At 49.9% G+C, this 17,559-nt stretch overlaps 5 protein-coding genes across 5 annotated transcripts; 2 read left to right on the top strand and 3 right to left on the bottom strand.

Moving 5' to 3' along the window:
• Positions 1–3,866: 3,866 nt before the first annotated feature.
• CTRU02_201355 (mechanosensitive ion channel family) lies at positions 3,867–6,437 on the top strand (the record flags this gene model as incomplete). Its single annotated transcript, XM_036726388.1, has 1 exon — positions 3,867–6,437. One exon carries the CDS (start codon positions 3,867–3,869, stop codon positions 6,435–6,437), a length of 2,571 nt encoding a protein of 856 aa, XP_036582069.1.
• A 504-nt stretch (positions 6,438–6,941) lies between these two features.
• Positions 6,942–7,800, bottom strand: CTRU02_201354 (maltose O-acetyltransferase; the record flags this gene model as incomplete). Its single annotated transcript, XM_070203833.1, has 3 exons — positions 6,942–7,272; positions 7,384–7,626; positions 7,697–7,800. The coding sequence occupies 3 exons, from the start codon at positions 7,798–7,800 to the stop codon at positions 6,942–6,944; spliced, it is 678 nt and encodes a 225-aa protein (XP_070062415.1).
• A 317-nt stretch (positions 7,801–8,117) lies between these two features.
• Positions 8,118–9,430, bottom strand: CTRU02_201356 (amino acid transporter; the record flags this gene model as incomplete). Its single annotated transcript, XM_070203834.1, has 4 exons — positions 8,118–8,865; positions 8,960–9,045; positions 9,113–9,275; positions 9,339–9,430. 4 exons carry the CDS (start codon positions 9,428–9,430, stop codon positions 8,118–8,120), a joined length of 1,089 nt encoding a protein of 362 aa, XP_070062416.1.
• A 3,626-nt stretch (positions 9,431–13,056) lies between these two features.
• Positions 13,057–14,602, top strand: CTRU02_201357 (FAD binding domain protein; the record flags this gene model as incomplete). The annotated part of the gene is made up of 4 exons (XM_070203835.1): positions 13,057–13,207; positions 13,259–13,833; positions 13,895–14,235; positions 14,290–14,602. The coding sequence occupies 4 exons, from the start codon at positions 13,057–13,059 to the stop codon at positions 14,600–14,602; spliced, it is 1,380 nt and encodes a 459-aa protein (XP_070062417.1).
• A 512-nt stretch (positions 14,603–15,114) lies between these two features.
• Positions 15,115–16,221, bottom strand: CTRU02_201358 (uncharacterized protein; the record flags this gene model as incomplete). Its single annotated transcript, XM_036726390.1, has 1 exon — positions 15,115–16,221. One exon carries the CDS (start codon positions 16,219–16,221, stop codon positions 15,115–15,117), a length of 1,107 nt encoding a protein of 368 aa, XP_036582072.1.
• Positions 16,222–17,559: the final 1,338 nt, after the last annotated feature.

Raw genomic sequence — 17,559 nt, forward strand, 5'->3', positions numbered from 1 at the left:
CAATGGACTTAAGTGAAACCCGACCGACGGGTGAGCGGGAAGGCTTAACAAGGCAAGCCGTAGGTGACGTGGTGGTGCTGAGGGTGTGGATGTCGGAATGTCTCTCGCGCTAAAGCAGCTAGAAATGCGCGAGAAGACTGATTTTCAGGAGGGTCGGATTCTTGATGAGCGCTAGAAGGGTTCCTTTTTGGAAATGGATGCATGGCCTTAATGGTAGTGGTGAGGCGTGTCAAGGGTCGCCTAACAGTTTCTGTTGATGCCCGGGAAATCAATGGTTACAGGTGAAACGGTCGGCGGAAATGACCTCAAGAGGTAGGTAGCCTACGGCGAGTAACTTTGGCGAAGCAGACTTCAGGCTGCCTGAGCTTTAGACTCCCTTACAGTTATTTACCTGGTGCTGTCTCTCCATCCATCTGCGGGTGATGGCATTGCATGCAAATTAGATGGATCTCGCAATCGAGCTTTGCCTCGGACCCGCGGAGGTAACTGCCCAGGCTGCAGGGAATGTTGGAGGGGACAGAGTTGGGAAAGTAACATGTGGAAAATAAGCGACTCCGTGTCTGAGACGACGTTGGACTGTCGTCAACGCGCCAAAACCAAGGACGGAGGACAGTGACGGCATCGGGGTATTGAGACAGTGGACGAGAAGGTTCGGGGAAGACGGGTGGGCCGAGCAGAATTAGGGGCTCAGCGCCGGGTCCTAGGCGTCTTGGCAGGGGAAGAAAAACGGGCTGAGGACCAGTTTTACCGTCTTTGAATGCGGAACATGGAAGGACGCTGTGACGTCAGCCGTGATAGGTGGGGCCACTAAAGAGTGGGGGTTTCCCAACTGGCACCGAATGAATGGAAGGGAAACATGCCGTGGAAGGAAGCAACCCCCCCCAAGAATGAAAGATCAAGTCCACCAACACCACCACCACAGCACCAATGCACCTGCTAATTAGATATTGGAGTACATTATCTTTTGTACACCAGCCAGGGAGACTGAATGGGAAAGTGCACCATCACAGGGTATATTTACCCTTGTCTCTGTAGCGATGGTACTGCTGTCAATTGGGTTTTGATGTACTTGTAGTGCACCACAGCCAAGACCCATCAGTTCCGCGACCGGTACCGCTCATGGAATGGATTGGCGGTCCTTCTCGTATTTGGGTGAGTCTGACCTGTGGTTGGTGCTGCCGACAGTTGTTCTCGCGCTTCGGACTGCTGTATTTTCCACCTGCTGTAGAGCATCTTCGTTCGACCCTAGCAGGTGCTTTTGATGTACATCTGTCGTCACTGGCTGTCACTATTAGGCCCTTGCCGCTCGGCCCCTTCGGTCCTTTTTGATGTTGAAGACAGTATCAAGACTGCGCTCCCGCACGCACTAGGGTTTCTGTTGAGGTGGCTTGCAATGGACGTGGACCCATGGGATATGGTGGCGGCCATGTGCGATTGATGTTCCCAGTAGGCTCTTCATGCTCTTCAAGGACAAAAATCAAGAAGAAAAAGTGTGGGCGATCCCCAAGCGTCTGTTCGCGGGAGAGGCGGTTGGTTCGGCGTAAACGCGGCAGAGAGCCCACGAGCCTCACTGTCTCAGCAGTCCGGGTAAGCCAGGGGTGAGGTGTACGGATGGACGTGCAAGGCGTGGGATGGTGGACAGGATCGCGATGACGGGCGATCGTGGGTTCATCCCGGTGGGGGGGTTTGCCAGCGGCTAGACTCTTCTGGCTCTATCCCATACTCTTTCTCAGACGCCAGGATTCGTGGCCTTGACGTTTTGCCATCTCCCAATGATGCGGCTTTTTCGATGAGGATTTCGGTTTGGAAGTGATGGGACGGACCGGCGTACTATGCTATGGTATCCGCAATGCGCATGTACGATGATGCTATGTTGGCCACAACAATGATGATGACGATTGAGAATCCGTAGTCTGGGTTGATGGTAATCGAGCCGCTAGGGATTTTAAAAGCTTGGACCTTGCGGCGAACCGGGGATAGGGCGCGAGGGAACGAAATGAGGCAACGTGAATGTAGACGATGAAATGAGGCTAGAGCTGTATTGTCGACCTGCGGCAGTCGATTGACGGCAGCACACGATGCATGTGCAAGCATGTGGGAGCTTGTTGCAGAATGGGAGCCTTACACCCTGATTGAAAAGAGAGTTTCGGTGTAAGCCGCACTCAATAAAATTGATTGCAATGTTGCAACATACTTCAAGCCATCGCCTTATCGCCCACAACGGTCCCCCCGAGTAATCAAGCTGAAGGGCGACGCGTTCAGGGTCCCCCCTATGCGGTGCTTCCAGCTCCTCCCAGCTCCTCTCAGCTGCAGTCCCCCAGCTCCAGTTTTGGCCCTTGTTATGACCAACATCCGTGGTTGTGGATGGCAAAGAGATGATGGGTTGTGGTTCTGGACTGTTGGAAGTGAACATCCTGGTGGCATATTTGTGGGTGTGATTTGTAGTCTCCCTGTTCAATATATATTATCGAACCAGGCATCGTCCGCCTCAGCGGCTCCCTTCTTTGTCAGCAGGGGTCAAACAAGCTAAAAGAACACCACAACAGGGCACGCTGCCACTGGCGGCCACTGAATTAGTGTACCTGCGCTGCCCATCCGCCCTTTTGACTCCCTGATGTAATAGAAAGAAACTCGCTCCAGAACAGATCCACGGCTTGTACTAAGGGCAGTTTACTCCAGGACCATCCCCAACACCTAAACCACCACCAAAAGGAAAAACCCAGATTAGAAAAAAATAAAGCACAAAAAGTGGTCTTAATGGCAGTGTACATCCAGAGATTGACCCGCTTTTGCCAATGTAGTGACGGGCCACCATTGAGCCACGGATTCCAAGCAAAGATCGGCGTCCCATCACCCACTCTTTTTCTGGGCACCGCCGTGGCACCGCCGGCTGGTCAAGGGCGACTTTCGACCGCGGATGAAGGACAAGAGTCAGTCAGAGACAGAGAGAGATGCAGGTGGAATAACTGGAGCCCCCTCAAGCGGCCGTCGCCCGTTCTTGGCTCATCGAAAGTCCAAACATAGACGGGCCGGGGGTCTCGTACCGAGAGATTGTACATTCACACCACCATGCCTTGTTACTTGTCTATGGTGGTGGTGCACTCGAGCAGGTACACACACTCGTACACTACTCCGTCCAACCTCCATGGGGGCTCCATATTTACTTGCAGAGTCCCTGTTTCTTAAATGACCGAAAGGTCAGGGACTGGAGCTTCCTCTGGGGCCATTTCTGCTTTTTCACCCAGCTTCTGATGCTAGGAATTCCGCTCCGCGGTACCTTGACTGCTCTTTCCGCTACTGATTTGCCTATCCGCTGCTTACCCTTTTGGTACAATCCCAGTCTTGCCTACCCAAGATATTTCATCTACGTCCCTTCCCCTCGATCTCGACAAGAAGTCCCTTCCCCAGCCTTTTCCCTCTCCTTCCCCAGTTGCACCTCCCTCCCTCCTCTAACGAGGTACCTTACATTTTCACATCCAACGGGGGAATAGGGAAGGACTCTCTCATACATCCCGGATTGGATTCTCCTCTTTCCTGATTGAAGAGCTTTCCGTTTCATGATATCCAGCTTCCGCATTTGGAGCTGATATCCTTATCAGGACCCGCGACACCCTCATTTTGCAGAGCAATTATAGCGACCGGGTCGTCCATCAAAATCCGGTAGACACTATCCTTCTTTCGGATCATCTCGCCAAATCTTAATCGATATACCACGACGTGATTCGATTTCTTCCATTTTTCGAGTTATATTCGGTTTTGGTGGCAAGGCGGTTTGAATCTTGTTAACTCCTTCACGACTTCACTTTCACACAACATCCACTTATACACACCAGAGTTGCGGCTCCTCCGCCCCAACCACGCCCGCTATGGCGAACCGTGACCGTGCTGACTCGGATGAGAACGAGAAGCATTCTTCTCACACCGAAGACACCGTCCAGACCGCGACGGACCCCAATTATCACGCACCGCAAGTCGAGAAGATTCCTCAGTTGAACACCGATAACCTACTGCATCTTCCTGACAATGATCGCCCCAACATGTCGCCATCGCTCTCGGGCAACCGAGAACAAGCTTCTCGCCTAAACGATGACCTCGAACTCCTACGAGCCGAGCGCCTCGTGTCCAATCAAGAGCATGAAGGTCGTTCGCACAAGGGGAGGTCTCATAACCCCGAGCCTGAGGACGTCTTTGCTGGCAACCCCAATGCAGAGACGCCAAAGCCACCGCCCGAGAAGAAAGCCGGCGCCTTCGCTTTTGCCGTCTGGAAGTGGCTTCGAAAGTTCCCCCGTTGTTTCCGCTACACCGTTTACATGATTCCCGGAGCTGCTCTGTTGTTGATCCCCGTCTTGATCGGCAAATTTGCTGTGGACCCCGACAGCTCGACTGTCGGTGGCCCAACCGGTGTCTACCTTCTCTGGTTCGGTATTTGGCTTGAGGTTGTCTGGTGCTCTCTTTGGACATCACGCATGATTACAAGTTTCATTCCTCACCTGTTTGGCGGCCTTGCCATTGTCATGGGTTCCAGCAACCACAAGAAGTGGAGGGATGTTGGCCAGGGCCTCGAGCTTCACACTGCTCTGTTCATGTGGATGCTTTCTGTGCTCTGCTCTTTCTCACCCATCATTGAAGACCACCGTGTAGTACCTGATGGCCAAGACCCAGATGATTTGCCGACACTTCAGTGGATCGACATCGTCCGGAAGGTCATTATTGCCATCTTTGTGCTGGCAGCCCTGAATTGGGTTGAGAAGATTTGCATCCAATGGATCGCCACGTCCTTCCATCAACGCACTTATGTTCAGCGCATCGAAACTAATAAGAGCGACATCGACCATTTGGTCCACTTGTACGAGCACTCCAAGATGCGCATCGCTCGCGAGGACTCCATTTGGCAGACGACGGAAACCGGTGGTCCTTCAGGTGCCCGCACTCCCATGGGCTTTGTGGGTAAGAACGTTCGGTACGCCTTCAAGCAAGCTGGAGGTGTGGCGGCCCGTGTTGGCAATGACTTTATTGGAAGGAAGGTTGCCTTCAATCACGCCCGAAAGATCGTATACGAGATGATGCGCAACACAGCGTCCGCCCATACCTTGGCCCGTCTCATTTTCCGCAGTCTGGTGAGGCCTGATCAAGACACCATCTATCTCGAGGATATGCAGGTCGCCTTCAAGACCGCCGAGGAAGCAGAGCACGCTTTCGGAATTTTCGACAAGGATCTCAACGGTGATATTTCCATGGAGGAGATGGAGGGAACATGCAATGAAATTCACCTTGAGCGCAAGGCTATCGCTGCTTCCCTGAAGGATCTTGACTCTGTTATCAAGAAGCTCGACAAGGTCTTCCTCTTCATCATTGTCGTTATCGCCATCATCGTCTTCATCTCTATTCTTTCGGGTTCGGCCGCCGCCGGTCTTGCCTCTGCTGGCTCAAGCTTTTTGGGTCTTGCTTGGATGCTGCAGGCCACTGCCCAGGAATTCCTTCAATCAATTATTTTCGTCTTCGTCAAGCATCCGTTTGACGTTGGTGACCGCGTTACTGTTTACGGCAACACCGGTACTCTTGGCACCGGCGACGACTACTACGTCACGGAGGTCTCTCTCCTTTACACTGAATTCAAAAAGATGGAAGGTCATATCGTACAGGCGCCGAACAGCGTGCTTAACACCCTCTTCATTCTGAACCAGCGCCGTTCTGCCGGTCTCGCCGACCCTATCGAGTTGAAGCTCGGTTTCGGCACCGACCCGGCCCTCATTGAGGAACTCAAGTCCCGCATGCTCAACTTCTGTCTTGACAACAAGCGCGACTATCAGCCTCGCATCATTACTGAAGTCAAGACTCTCAATGAAGTTCAGTCCTTCACTATGAACCTAATCTTCTTCCACAAGTCCAACTTCCAAAATGAACTTCTCCGTCTTCAGAGACACAACAGATTCGCCGCTCAGCTCATGGCCGAGATCCGGGACCTTGGCATGCAGGGCCCTTGGCAGGTGCAGCCCGGTGGTTCCCGCGAGTACCCTATCTACTGGACCGGTGGTGCCCCTCCCCCATCTTACGATACCTCCAACAAGGCGGGGCCCAGCGGCGCCCCTCCTGCAACTCCCGACGAGAATCAGTCCATTCAATCTACCTCTCATCAGTCTACTACCGCTGGTCAAGCTGTTGCCACTCGTGCTCGCGCCGATTCGCGAGGTGTGGTTCCTTTTATCGACGACAATTGGAGCGACTTCCAGGATGTCTTCGAATCTCGTAGGGAAGCCCAGCAGCCGCACATTAGCAGATTACAGAGCATCCGCGAACGTGATGACGTTGAGCCCCCTCAGAGCAGCAGCTCAGGTGTCTTGCATCCGCGACAGAGCCAAGACTCGGCATCTCAGCGGCGAAAGTTCTGGGGTAGACCAAGAAGCTCCAGCAGGGCGAAGTCCAACGACATCGTGTAAAGTTGATACCGCTTTGTCCCTTTTACATTCATTTATGTTTTACAAATAATCGTTGCCAAGATTGCAACAAGACTCGAGATACCTCTTTTCTTTATATAACTTGGTATTGGTAATTCGAATTCATAGCGAAGCGAACCCAGAGGAGAGAAACGTGTTGTGTATGATCGCCCACGACGAGAACGCAGTTGAGGATGACTGGGCTCTGGGTGTCGGCGGAGTTTCGAAAGAAATTGATCAAAATTTGTGTGGGCAGGTGAGACGGGACTTTTTACTAGACAGAAATCGGGGTAAATACCCAATAGAAATCTCGATTCATTTGAAGTCATTTCGAGTATTGAGTGATGAGGGGATGTTATGTGACTCTGAAGCTGTTTACATCTGATATTGAAATTGGCTCCTCGTAGCCTTGTCAGTTACTTAGAGGAGCTAGACAGTTGATATGTAGCTACAATGACACGTACTTTCTAACTCTCATATATAAATAGTGTACATGTATGCACCATGTTAACTCGGAACACCCTCATCACTATCCTTCAAGCTTTTAATGAAGCGGGCAGGAACACCTCCAACCAGGCTCTCCGCCTCCACATTCTTCGTCACCACAGCGCCAGCAGCTACCGTCGCGCCCCGTCCTATTGTGACTCCTGGAAGAACAGTCGCGCGAGCGCCTATCCAGGCATCTGCCTCTATACGAATAGGCAAGGCGAACGACGTCCCGGAATCCCGGCTTCTGCTGTGCATGTCAGCGGCATGCGTCCCGGTGCAGATGCATACTCCGGGCCCGATTAGCACGCGGTCACCAATGCTCACGAGGGCATTATCGTAAATCGACGTCCTGAGTTGTTAATCAGCAAGCTTAAGTCCTTGCAATGCTTGTACATTCTTCGTAGTAATTCGAAATGTCTCACGGGCATGCAGGGCAGCTGGCAAGGCGCGTGGCACTTACTCGCGATTGATGTAGACTCCGTCGCCGACGAATACGTTGCAGCCCCATGTTAAGAAGAAGGGCGGCTCGATGGTTACGTTCGCGCCGAGTTTCCCCAGCATGTCTTCTGCCACTGTCATTCGCCTTGCCTTGAGCGAGGCGAGTGTGTCGTCTTCTGTGATGCTATCGTCGTTGAAGGACCGTAGTTTCTTCATCGTGGCTAGTTTGTAATCTTGAAGCGCCTGGGCCTTGCTCGTTTGGAAACTATCCGGTTAGGTTATCTGTCAGTTCTTTGTGTGAGATATGGTATGATTGATGACTTGCCGTTACTTACTTCATCCCGCTCACCATCTTTTCGAATTCGTCACACCATGGGACTGCGATCTCACTCTGTCGGATCTCGGATATGAGGCTGGGGTTCTTTTCTAACGCTGCCATGACTAGTTACGAAGTTGAATGCACAGGATCGAATGGAAAGGGACTCTGAAGTCTTTGGCAGATTCGACAGAAGATATGAGAAAACAGCCGTAAAAAGCGGTGTGGGGTTGAGGTCACCTGCACAATAAGCAGCAGCCTGTCGTCCGCCCTGTCTTTGTGGTTTGATGTTAGGTAGTTTCCTGATAACTAACTCTATTGCAAAGAGTGACCAATAAGACGAAAACACTGCGGCAATAGCCCTGCACCTGTCGTCACCGGCGATACAGTCCATGTCTATATCTTCTTTTGACAAGCAAGAAACCACATATTCCTCTCAATTAAGCATACTCGAAGCACAGGAACTCGCTCCGAATATCCATCAAATCCCTAATAGTGGCATTCTCAGCCAGACCAGGCATCCACAAGACGTGATTCAGCGTCGTTACGTTCCCGCCGTCGCCAAAATGCGGCACAAAGGACTCGATGGGGAGAATGGTCGGCTGAATGTCGATAAAGACCTGCGCTGTCGCCACGTTCGGCCCGCCCATCGCGTATAACCGCGTCGAGAGGTTGGCCGCCTGCCATTCCCACCACAGCCTGTCGAAGTTCGTGTGGTGCAGCCAAAAGATCGGATCGGCCGGGGACCGTGCTTGGTCTCTCATCTGCAGCAAGTCAGTCCATCGTTTCCGAGCTTTGCCACTTTTCCATGAATTCTGGGAACAACTCACGATGCCGCCAACGCCAAGATGGCCGCCGCTATGCGGTGTGTTTCCCAAACAATTCAACATCTCCGCGTAGTCGTCTGATTCGACAGCCATACACGGCTCCACGATGTTCTTGTACGAAACGGTATCGAAGGCGGTTTGGTTGAGGCCGCGGGTGAGGCAAGTGCCAGGCTGGACTCGCTCTAGTTGTGTCGTGATTTCCAGGCGGTATTCGGTAAACGCGCCGTCTAGAACGCAGTTGTTCTCGTCGGTTCTACCAGTTCCGAAGGCGGCTACGGCTGAGGTGTTAGCGGCCGGACGGTCCCATACGCTCGCGTGTTCGATTAGCCGGAGAGCTTGGTCTGCCTGTTCGTCCCAGTATCTAGGAAAGACGGTTAGTCTAGAGGATACTACCGTGGGGAGAGCCATGGGAGAGGGTTTGTATGAATGATGAACAGGATCAAGGTTGTGCTTACGGATAGGGGCCGGTGTAGCCGCATTCATTGCGGAGAAGATCCTCGTGGATTTTGGTGTACCAGCGGTGCCAGGGGAACAATGCACCCTGTACTGTTAGACAAGTCCCAGTGCCTGAGGTATGGAGATCGTGAGGGCATGTTTGGTGTACTTACTACGGTGTGAATGAACCGAACCTGAGCTACATGTGCAACAAGGAGTTCCTCCCAACGGCTTTTGGCGCCCCAGCTGCCGACTTTGGCCGGAGCTTGCTCCGGATCCATTAGACATAACGTCGCGTTAACGTAAGACGACCGCTGGCCCTCCGTTAATGCCGTCCTAGAGTGATCTGCGTGAGTTGCCAAAGGGTCGTCATTAAAGTTACTGTCAAGGTTGACATACCATGGCTTGCGTATGCTTGGGTTCGTGCAGGCTGCTGATACGGTTTGCGTTGCCGCTAGAAGGATTGTTACGGCGGACAGCAGTTTCCCCATTGATTACCTGTTGCGTTTGTTTGAGATGCTAGTAGAGATCTCTGGAAAAGAAAGTAGAGCAGCATGCAACGAGCGTATACGGTCAGAAGGACTAGCATGGATCAAACTGAAGTCATGTCCAGGAGGAAAACCGAGGTCGGATGGGCCTACCGTTTGTTTTCACACTCGAACGCTCGACGCCATCGCCAACCCTATCGGATGACACTGCCCGAAGTTGTCTCCTCCATATATCATCAGATCCACTGGAAAACATCGCTTCGAGCCTTGGCAGCCGGGGCAGTGAGCTAAAGTAGAATCAAAGTTTTTGAGATTTGCCTTTTTACGCGACATTTACCACTTTGATCCCGTATACTGGGTAACGGGGTTTTTGATTCTTGCCAAAATCGGTCAAATCTGGCTTAGATTCAGTCTTTAAGCATGCTATTTACCCACCTAAAAGTAAATTAAGGTTACAGTTAGACTATTAGGTCCACCTCTAGCACTATGCTGTAATGACACTTCCATGTCATGCAGTTTGTTTGTGAATTATTGTGCTACTCCGTAGTGCTCTCGTACGATATCGAAGCCGCTGGGTGGTAACTTCGGCTTTTGATAGCTGCTCTTGGGTGTTGTCAAAGTTTCACGTCTCGAGTTTCCTTGATGGCGGCACCAGGTTACATTTATAACACTGTAAGGTGAACCATCGTAAGCGACCTCAGGGGCTGTGGTTTTCAACACAAGATCTAGAAGAGTTCCCTGGTTTCACCGGAAACCAATGAATATGCCATTAATGTAAAACGTGTTCGCATTGCCAAAATTTGTATGCCGACGGTGGCCTTTTTCGGGAAATCCGGTGCCAAGAACTCGGCAAGTGGGGCATCAGGCGAGCCAGGGACAATACCAAAGCCAGTAGCATCTCGCAAGTCATAACATCTACCTACAAAAACTACTATTATAGAAAATCGAGAACTCAATTCTTCTCTTCTGAAGGCACTGACTGCTTTGCTGACCAAGGCTTCGTATTTAAATACACAGCAGCATAAGAGTATGGTGGGAATTGTGAGTGGTGGTCTGCTGAACGAAACACAACCCCACTTGCCGGTTCCGTTGCAAGACACAATATCACTAACCCCAGTGATGTCTTCCTGAGTCTACATGGTCTCCCAGAGATTTGATTATCCGTTGACCAAACCTGAAAATACGTCAATTCAGGCACTTTTAGGCCTTCAAGACTGAAATATATTCGACACCATGCTGTCTTTATTGCTGTCACCTCCTAACACCTCAGTACGAAGGTACCGATTAAGGTAGTTAACAACTGTAACTAGATTACAACTTCATTTCATAGAAGTCATAATTCACAGCAAAGCGTCTATTGAAATCTCACTAGACTTTTAAAGCATGTTACTCTTCCACAGAAAATATCCATAATTACTGCTTTTAACAAGATTGAGCAATTTTGTTGGCGGATAGGAGGAGCACATCGAAAGTCTAAGTGCAAGCAGACCTGAATTCGGCTTGGCTCGGCTGCGTATGTCGTCATGTTATGAATTAATGGCGGACAGTCTGCTGGATTCTTCATAATGCTACATCCGGTTGGAAAGATTGGTCAAAGCGGTTTCCGCGTCGATCTTTGACAAACTAGACCTCTTCAACGCAATGAATAACGCGTAGTTTTTTGCAACCTGTTGTAAGATGTCACAAGTCTCCAGAAAATCATTTGATGTTCTTTCTCTTTACTACGCTACTTACTATTCTGGCTATGTTCGAACATATATCGACATGTTGTTGGAGAATAAACCAAGTGTATAACAGCAAAAGGTCCAATGCTGTTAACCAACGAGAGAGAAATGGTCTTCGTCAACAGAGTACATGTTGTCATTCCATTTGTTTCGTTCATAATCGAGATTTCTCATCCCATTCGACTGTCAAGCTCGATACCGATCGACTTATAATAACCACCAGTCTACCGGCTTTTACTACGGACACCTTTACCGCCATTATAAGTGTATTTACTCTCCTCATCTGGGCAAACTCACACTTCATGACTGGCTTCAAAATCACCATCCTTATACGCAAGGAACGATACAGCCAAGACAGACTACCCGTCACGCCGCTCATCAGATTGATGCAGCTTTTGAGTCGAAGTGACCTGAAGCAAGATTGAAGTGTGAAATATTCTTGGGGGACTTTTGTTGATATGGACATCTAACGTCCTTCCGAAGCAACATCTATGGTAGCGGCGTTACTGTCTATGTTGGCCAAGTTGGTGTTTGTGATGGAGCAATGTGGCAAAGTTTTGTCCCTCATCTTGGCAAATTCTGTCATGTTGCGACTGAGCGCCACAACTGACGGACCCAAGGTTCGCGCGAGTCGTGAGGCGTAGATGCTATTGCCCATGTCTCGCCTGGCTCAAGCTCCATACCATCGGTCCCTCCAATCACCATGTTTAATTGGGACCACTGCGCAAGATTGTATTCGAAACCCCCACATGTCAGGCCGTTTAGTAACCTCTGCTGGTGAGGCGGATGTATATTCTGCTTGGGAACACGACAGTGCTCGGCCAATGCGCCAGGGGGGGAATCCGCCTTTTGCAAATTTCACTCCCGCACCTCCCACATTACGGACATTCTGAATCCATACGACGTCGAAGTTGTCCCGTGCGCGGATTGAATGATGGAAGTAGTCCAGCTTGCTCGCTTTCAGCGACGAGCAGGAGGGCGATGCCGCTGCAATTCGACAAACCATATTGCTGCCAAAGATGAACGATGCAGTTGATTGTATTGTGCTAGCTTCCCGTAATAAATTTCATGCTTCCATATATGAGGTTAAAGGCACGGCAAGCATACGAATCTCGAGTGCGCCTGGATCTGATTGCGAGGTAGGGTGAACTTGAAGCTCCGCCGGCTTGATCCAGTGTTGCAGCACAACTCCGCCATGAGTCGAGAATTAGGAACCCATTCCTAAAAGTGAAAATATTGGGTCAGGAACGACTTGCATTGCTCGATTGGTGTACAATTCGATGTTTGGTTTATAGCCTAGAGGGAGACCAATATACAAATGAGTCATGTATAAAAACCTCTTACGTCGTACGTGTAGAGCGGCTTGGGCGTGAACAGGGTTTTAGACCCCTCATATCGCAGGAATATGTGTTCCATCTACGATCTTTAGAGTTTGAGTAGCGGGCTCCGACAGGAACCCGGCCAAGATCGCAGATCTCAGAAGCTAATCCGGCCGCATACTATAAAAAAAAAAAAAAAAAAAAAAACATCCGCCTCTTTGCCAAGCCACATCTTCCGCTGTATTGCATTTGTCATCTTTGTTAAAATGGCGGGCTTTGAGAGGACTCCGAGTATACCTGCTTGCCAGGGGTTCAACGACTACGAAAAAGGTGTTTGCGTTACCTTACTCAAGCGGGTACGCGTTCCATGATGGGAATCGATACACGCCCTAATATACTGGGTTTGACTTGGCTCTACGAGTAACCCATCTGGTTTCTGATTGGCTTAATTACTTAGCAGTACATGGCTAACGTCTTTGTACAAATGTGTTAAATACCCTTAGATCAACCACCGTTCTCTTACTCATCCTTAACTCGAAACCGCACAAAGGCCCTCACCCGTGAACATTTCGACAAAACCATAATCATGGCTAGCAGGATGAAACGGGATAAAGAAACCGGCATTGATGTTTTAATCTGCGGCGGCGGATTGGCAGGCCTATCATTCGCCATTGAAGCTTACCGCAAAGGCCACAATGTCCGAATACTGGAAAAGCGGCCTGACTTGGACGATTTTGGTACGTTTGGCTTGTCAAAATACATCGATCCCGTTTGCTTATATCCCTCAGGCGACATCATTGCCATTCAATCTTCGGCCCTGTATTCACCAAAAGAATGGCCTGGCTTTCTCGAGACCCTCGAGGACTCGATGTATCCTTCCGAGTCAGAAATGTTCAAGTCGGACGGTACACTTGTTGGCGTCAACAAACTAGGGGATCCTAATAATCGTTCAATCGCATTAAACAGGGGTAGCTTACACCAGGCGCTGCACGACTATGTCACACAGTTAGGAATACAGGTTGAGTTCTCGGCAAACATTGTCGAATATTTCGAGACTGAAGATTACGGTGGCGTCATTTTGGATGACGGGAGAAAACTCACGGCGGATGTTGTTGCGGCTGCTGACGGCGTAGGTTCCAAATCCTGGGGACTCGTGCTGGGACACAAGAGCACGCCAATCAGCTCGGGTTTTGCTCTCTACCGAGTTACTTTCCCAGTGGAGGAAGCGCTCAAGAATCCCGTCGTTGCGAAAATGTATGAGGGGTTTGAAAGGCGGATCATGATATTCCTTGGTAAAGACGTACACATGGTCACGGGAAAGGGAAAGAAGGATATATGCTGGATCTTGACGCACAAGGAGACTGTAAGTACCAAGTCACTTGACTACAGCTTATATGAAGCGCTAATTCTAATCTTTGGCCTAGAGTGATAGCACAGCCTCTGAGGATTGGGTTAGGCCAGACATTCCCGTGGAAAAAGCTCTCTCATTCATGGGCGGCTGGGATGAGTTTACACATGAGCTAGTTAAATCTACTCCCGGAGGAGTTTGTACGCACTGGAAACTCATGTGGCGCGACCCTCAACCCACATACACATCGCCTCTTGGCCGCGTGATCCAAATAGGTGACGCGGCTCATGCCTTTTTGCCTACCTCTGGATCCGGCGCTACTATGGCTTGGGAAGATGGATTTTCTCTCGCCGCATGCTTGCAAGTAGCTGGCAAGCAAAACGTCCCGCTGGGTGTCAAGGTTCATAACAAACTCAGGCAAGTCAACGCCATCAGCCTCTTGGAAACAGCAATCTAACATACTGTCTCTAGATTTGAACGTGTTGCTTGTGCTCAGAAACTTGGGTTTAAGATTCGTGAGGTTTTTCACTCTGGTGACTTGGAAAAGACGCAGAACAGCCAAGCGTCTGCGACCCGTCCGTTGGGTGATTGGGTGTTGAAGCATGACCCAACAGAATACGCCTATGAAAATTACAATACCTGCGCCGAACACATTTTGAAAGGAACTCCATTCACGAACACCAACTCTCCAAAGGGTTACACCTATAAACCATGGACAGTGAAAGAGCTGCTTGAAGCTTCAGCTCGTGGAGAGGTTGTTATTGATGATGGGGACTGGTCTTAGCCGAGGAAGCGAGGAAGAGCTTCAGAAGACTCATAGCGATATAAATACATGATTGGTAGGGGCTAAGGCGGCTATAGAAGTTACTTAAGACATAAAAGGACTGCGAGAAGTTATAAAAGGAAGTTGCCTTACAATTGTTATAAAAATTGATCGTCGTTATCCTGTTCCATTCAACCGTTCGACATGCTCAAACTACTTATGATTTTCGCCCTTATCACTTACGCAGATGGGTTAAGATTCCAGTAAACAAAAATGCCAAAATTAGGCAACCGACATATCCGCACAGGTTTTTGACTCAAAAGGGAAAGTACAGTGATTGTGATGTCAGTCATTGTAACCTAGGTTGATAATGAAGTTTAATATTTACTGTTGGTTCCCAAACTTGATGCTAGCGCTCAACCATGAATTGCTCCACGAGGTCCAGTTCCCCCTTACTAAGAATACCCGGCCCAATCAATTAACAAAGGTTACCTTATTGCAAACCTTATCACATTCGGTAACTCATAACTAGCCTACCAGCATAAAACATCAAGTGTACATTTACTCTCGATGACAACTTGAGAGTAAATGGGATGAAGGGCCTGGAAGGCTGATGCTATGGCTGCGTTGTAGTTTTCATTGAACTTGGTGGTATTGCATTCGTTGCAATGGATACCGATTGCCGTTTCTGGCCACTTCATCTCGTAGCCCATGTATCCCTTGACCTCTCCAGTGATTGTGTCAGATACCGTAAGGTTGAAGGTCACGGGAAGGGTGACTGTATCGTCAGAGGTATCGTTAGCGAAGGGAGCTGCTCCGTGGTTGTGCACAAACAAGCCGTCGGGGCCAGGTAACGAGCCGAGATTCTTAAAAGCGTTGAAAAGGACCGGTAGAATATTAAGTGGAGTGTTGTATGATCCTTGACATCGGGTTATGACTGACGAATTCAGGCCATTGGCAAAGGGGTTAGGGCTGCAGATGCCCTCACTGGTGAAGATAATGCTGCTCAGGAAGTGGCTGATGGTTCCACTCCACACACCGCGACGAGGACTGGCCTCTGTTTTAACACTCAGTATGCCTCCGAAGGAAGTGTCTGTCGGTGGAGTAATTGCGGCGGTGCCATTGGAAGGCGAAGCACCCGTGACCCAAGGGGTCGGGCCATCCTCTCGGTGATTGCAGACGAAAGCCGAGACGCAAGTTGTGTTGCCGGAGGGGGTGACACCGACAGGCCGTCCACGGTAGGTGTAGCACCAGAGAGTTGTGCCACCATCCTTCGTGCCCATGGCTTTGCCGGCACGCAGGGGCTCTGGTGTGCCATCCTCAATCCATGCAGACCAAGTATCGCCGTTGGAGAATGTGGCAGAGGCGCCATGAAAGCTCCAGGGGTACCTACCGTCGCCATAGGGCATCTCAACAACGAGGTCAGGAGACGTAGGGCTCAAATCGGCGGACGAAGACCAGATAGAGCCTTGATACCAGTTCATTTGTCGAGAGGTGGACCAAGTCTCGTTCAAAGGATTGGTGCCAATACCACAATCAGCCAGGACAAGATTTTGGATGGGATTGGTTGTGGCGAAAGTTGGTTGGATAATAGCTGCAGACATAGCCGTGGCAGCTTGGAAGGTGTTGAGGAGAGGCATTTTGGAAGTAGATTCGACGAATTTGAAGCAAGAAACGAGAGTGTCTGAGTCCAAAGGTCCAAAATTGAGGAGATAGGAGCAGAATTTGAAGGTCGAGGTAGTTTGAGAGAGTGTTTTTCAAATGTAGTTGGAGTGAAGATGGATGTCGAAGACAAACATGCAGAGGGGGGGACTAATGGCAAGACTGAGAAGTGAGTATGAGACTTCCTTTATTATCAGCGCATCATTCCTTTCTATTGTTGTATAGTCTCTTTTAGAAAGTACATGTTTCACAACGAATGGTAGCTGCCATTCTGAAGACTTGGTGACTTGTACAAGAAGTTGCGTTGTTTTACCTTCCCAGGTGACTGTGCAAATATCTACGTCATTGACAGAATGCTACCATCATTTTGAGGAAGTATCTAGTTTGCTACTGCTCGGATACTGCAGTACACAATTTGAATTACCCCGAAATTGCAGCGCGGGAAATGGAGGTCAATTACGACATCCTTGTAACACCCGCTCTGTATGTGCATCGTAAGAAAGAGGAGGACAACATGGCTGCTCTGTTATTTCCCTTTACTCTACCTGAGATAAAGGTGTTATGATCTAAAATGGGACGTACTTGTGACGAAAGTAGACCATAACCGTCTCGATTCTCATTCAAACAACACACGTGAGTATTTTCAAGAGTAACATAACTTCCGAACACTGAGTATGAACATACCTTACAGCTGCTGAAGAAGGGTTTAGACACTAGAACTCTAATGTGAGTGTCTGTTTCTTCAACACGTGGTTGTCCAGGAAGCCCCTCGATTGAGTGCGAACAGGGGGTATGCCAATACCGTCTACCATTGAAAGAGATGACGTGCTTTGGCGGCTACCAACCAAGGTACGTTTATTTTCAAGAATTTTCCTCGAGCTACATGCAGCATGGTCATTCACTGAAGAGTCGAGCCAGCGACAGGGAAGGCAACCACTCCCCTCACCCCGTCTCCAGTCTGGTCTTTTTTAGGATAGCAATGTGGCCTAGGCTTGAATGAGATGACCAGTTGCCGTCCCAAGCTGACTTCCACTTTCCATCTGAAGATAGAATTCCACTTCGCTGCAGCTGCAGTGTGTAAATAAAGTGGGATGCAGCAGCTCCGCCTCGGCGATAGTGGGGGCAGGCTGCTGGCAATACCGCAAATCTGCCCTGATTATCGCACGGACGTCACTGAAGCAGCCGGGGCTGCCCCTCCCAAGACCCCTAAAATAACGACCCAACCCCGATGCGGTGAGGACCAACTCATGTATGACTCAGCAATAGTCCCCCCGGGCTTATTCAGAGAGTACCACTCACAAACCCGAGGTCATCCC

The sequence above is a fragment of the Colletotrichum truncatum genome, assembly GCF_014235925.2.
Source record: "Colletotrichum truncatum strain CMES1059 chromosome Unknown Contig_0001, whole genome shotgun sequence".
In the NCBI taxonomy this organism is placed as follows: Eukaryota; Fungi; Ascomycota; class Sordariomycetes; order Glomerellales; family Glomerellaceae; genus Colletotrichum; species Colletotrichum truncatum.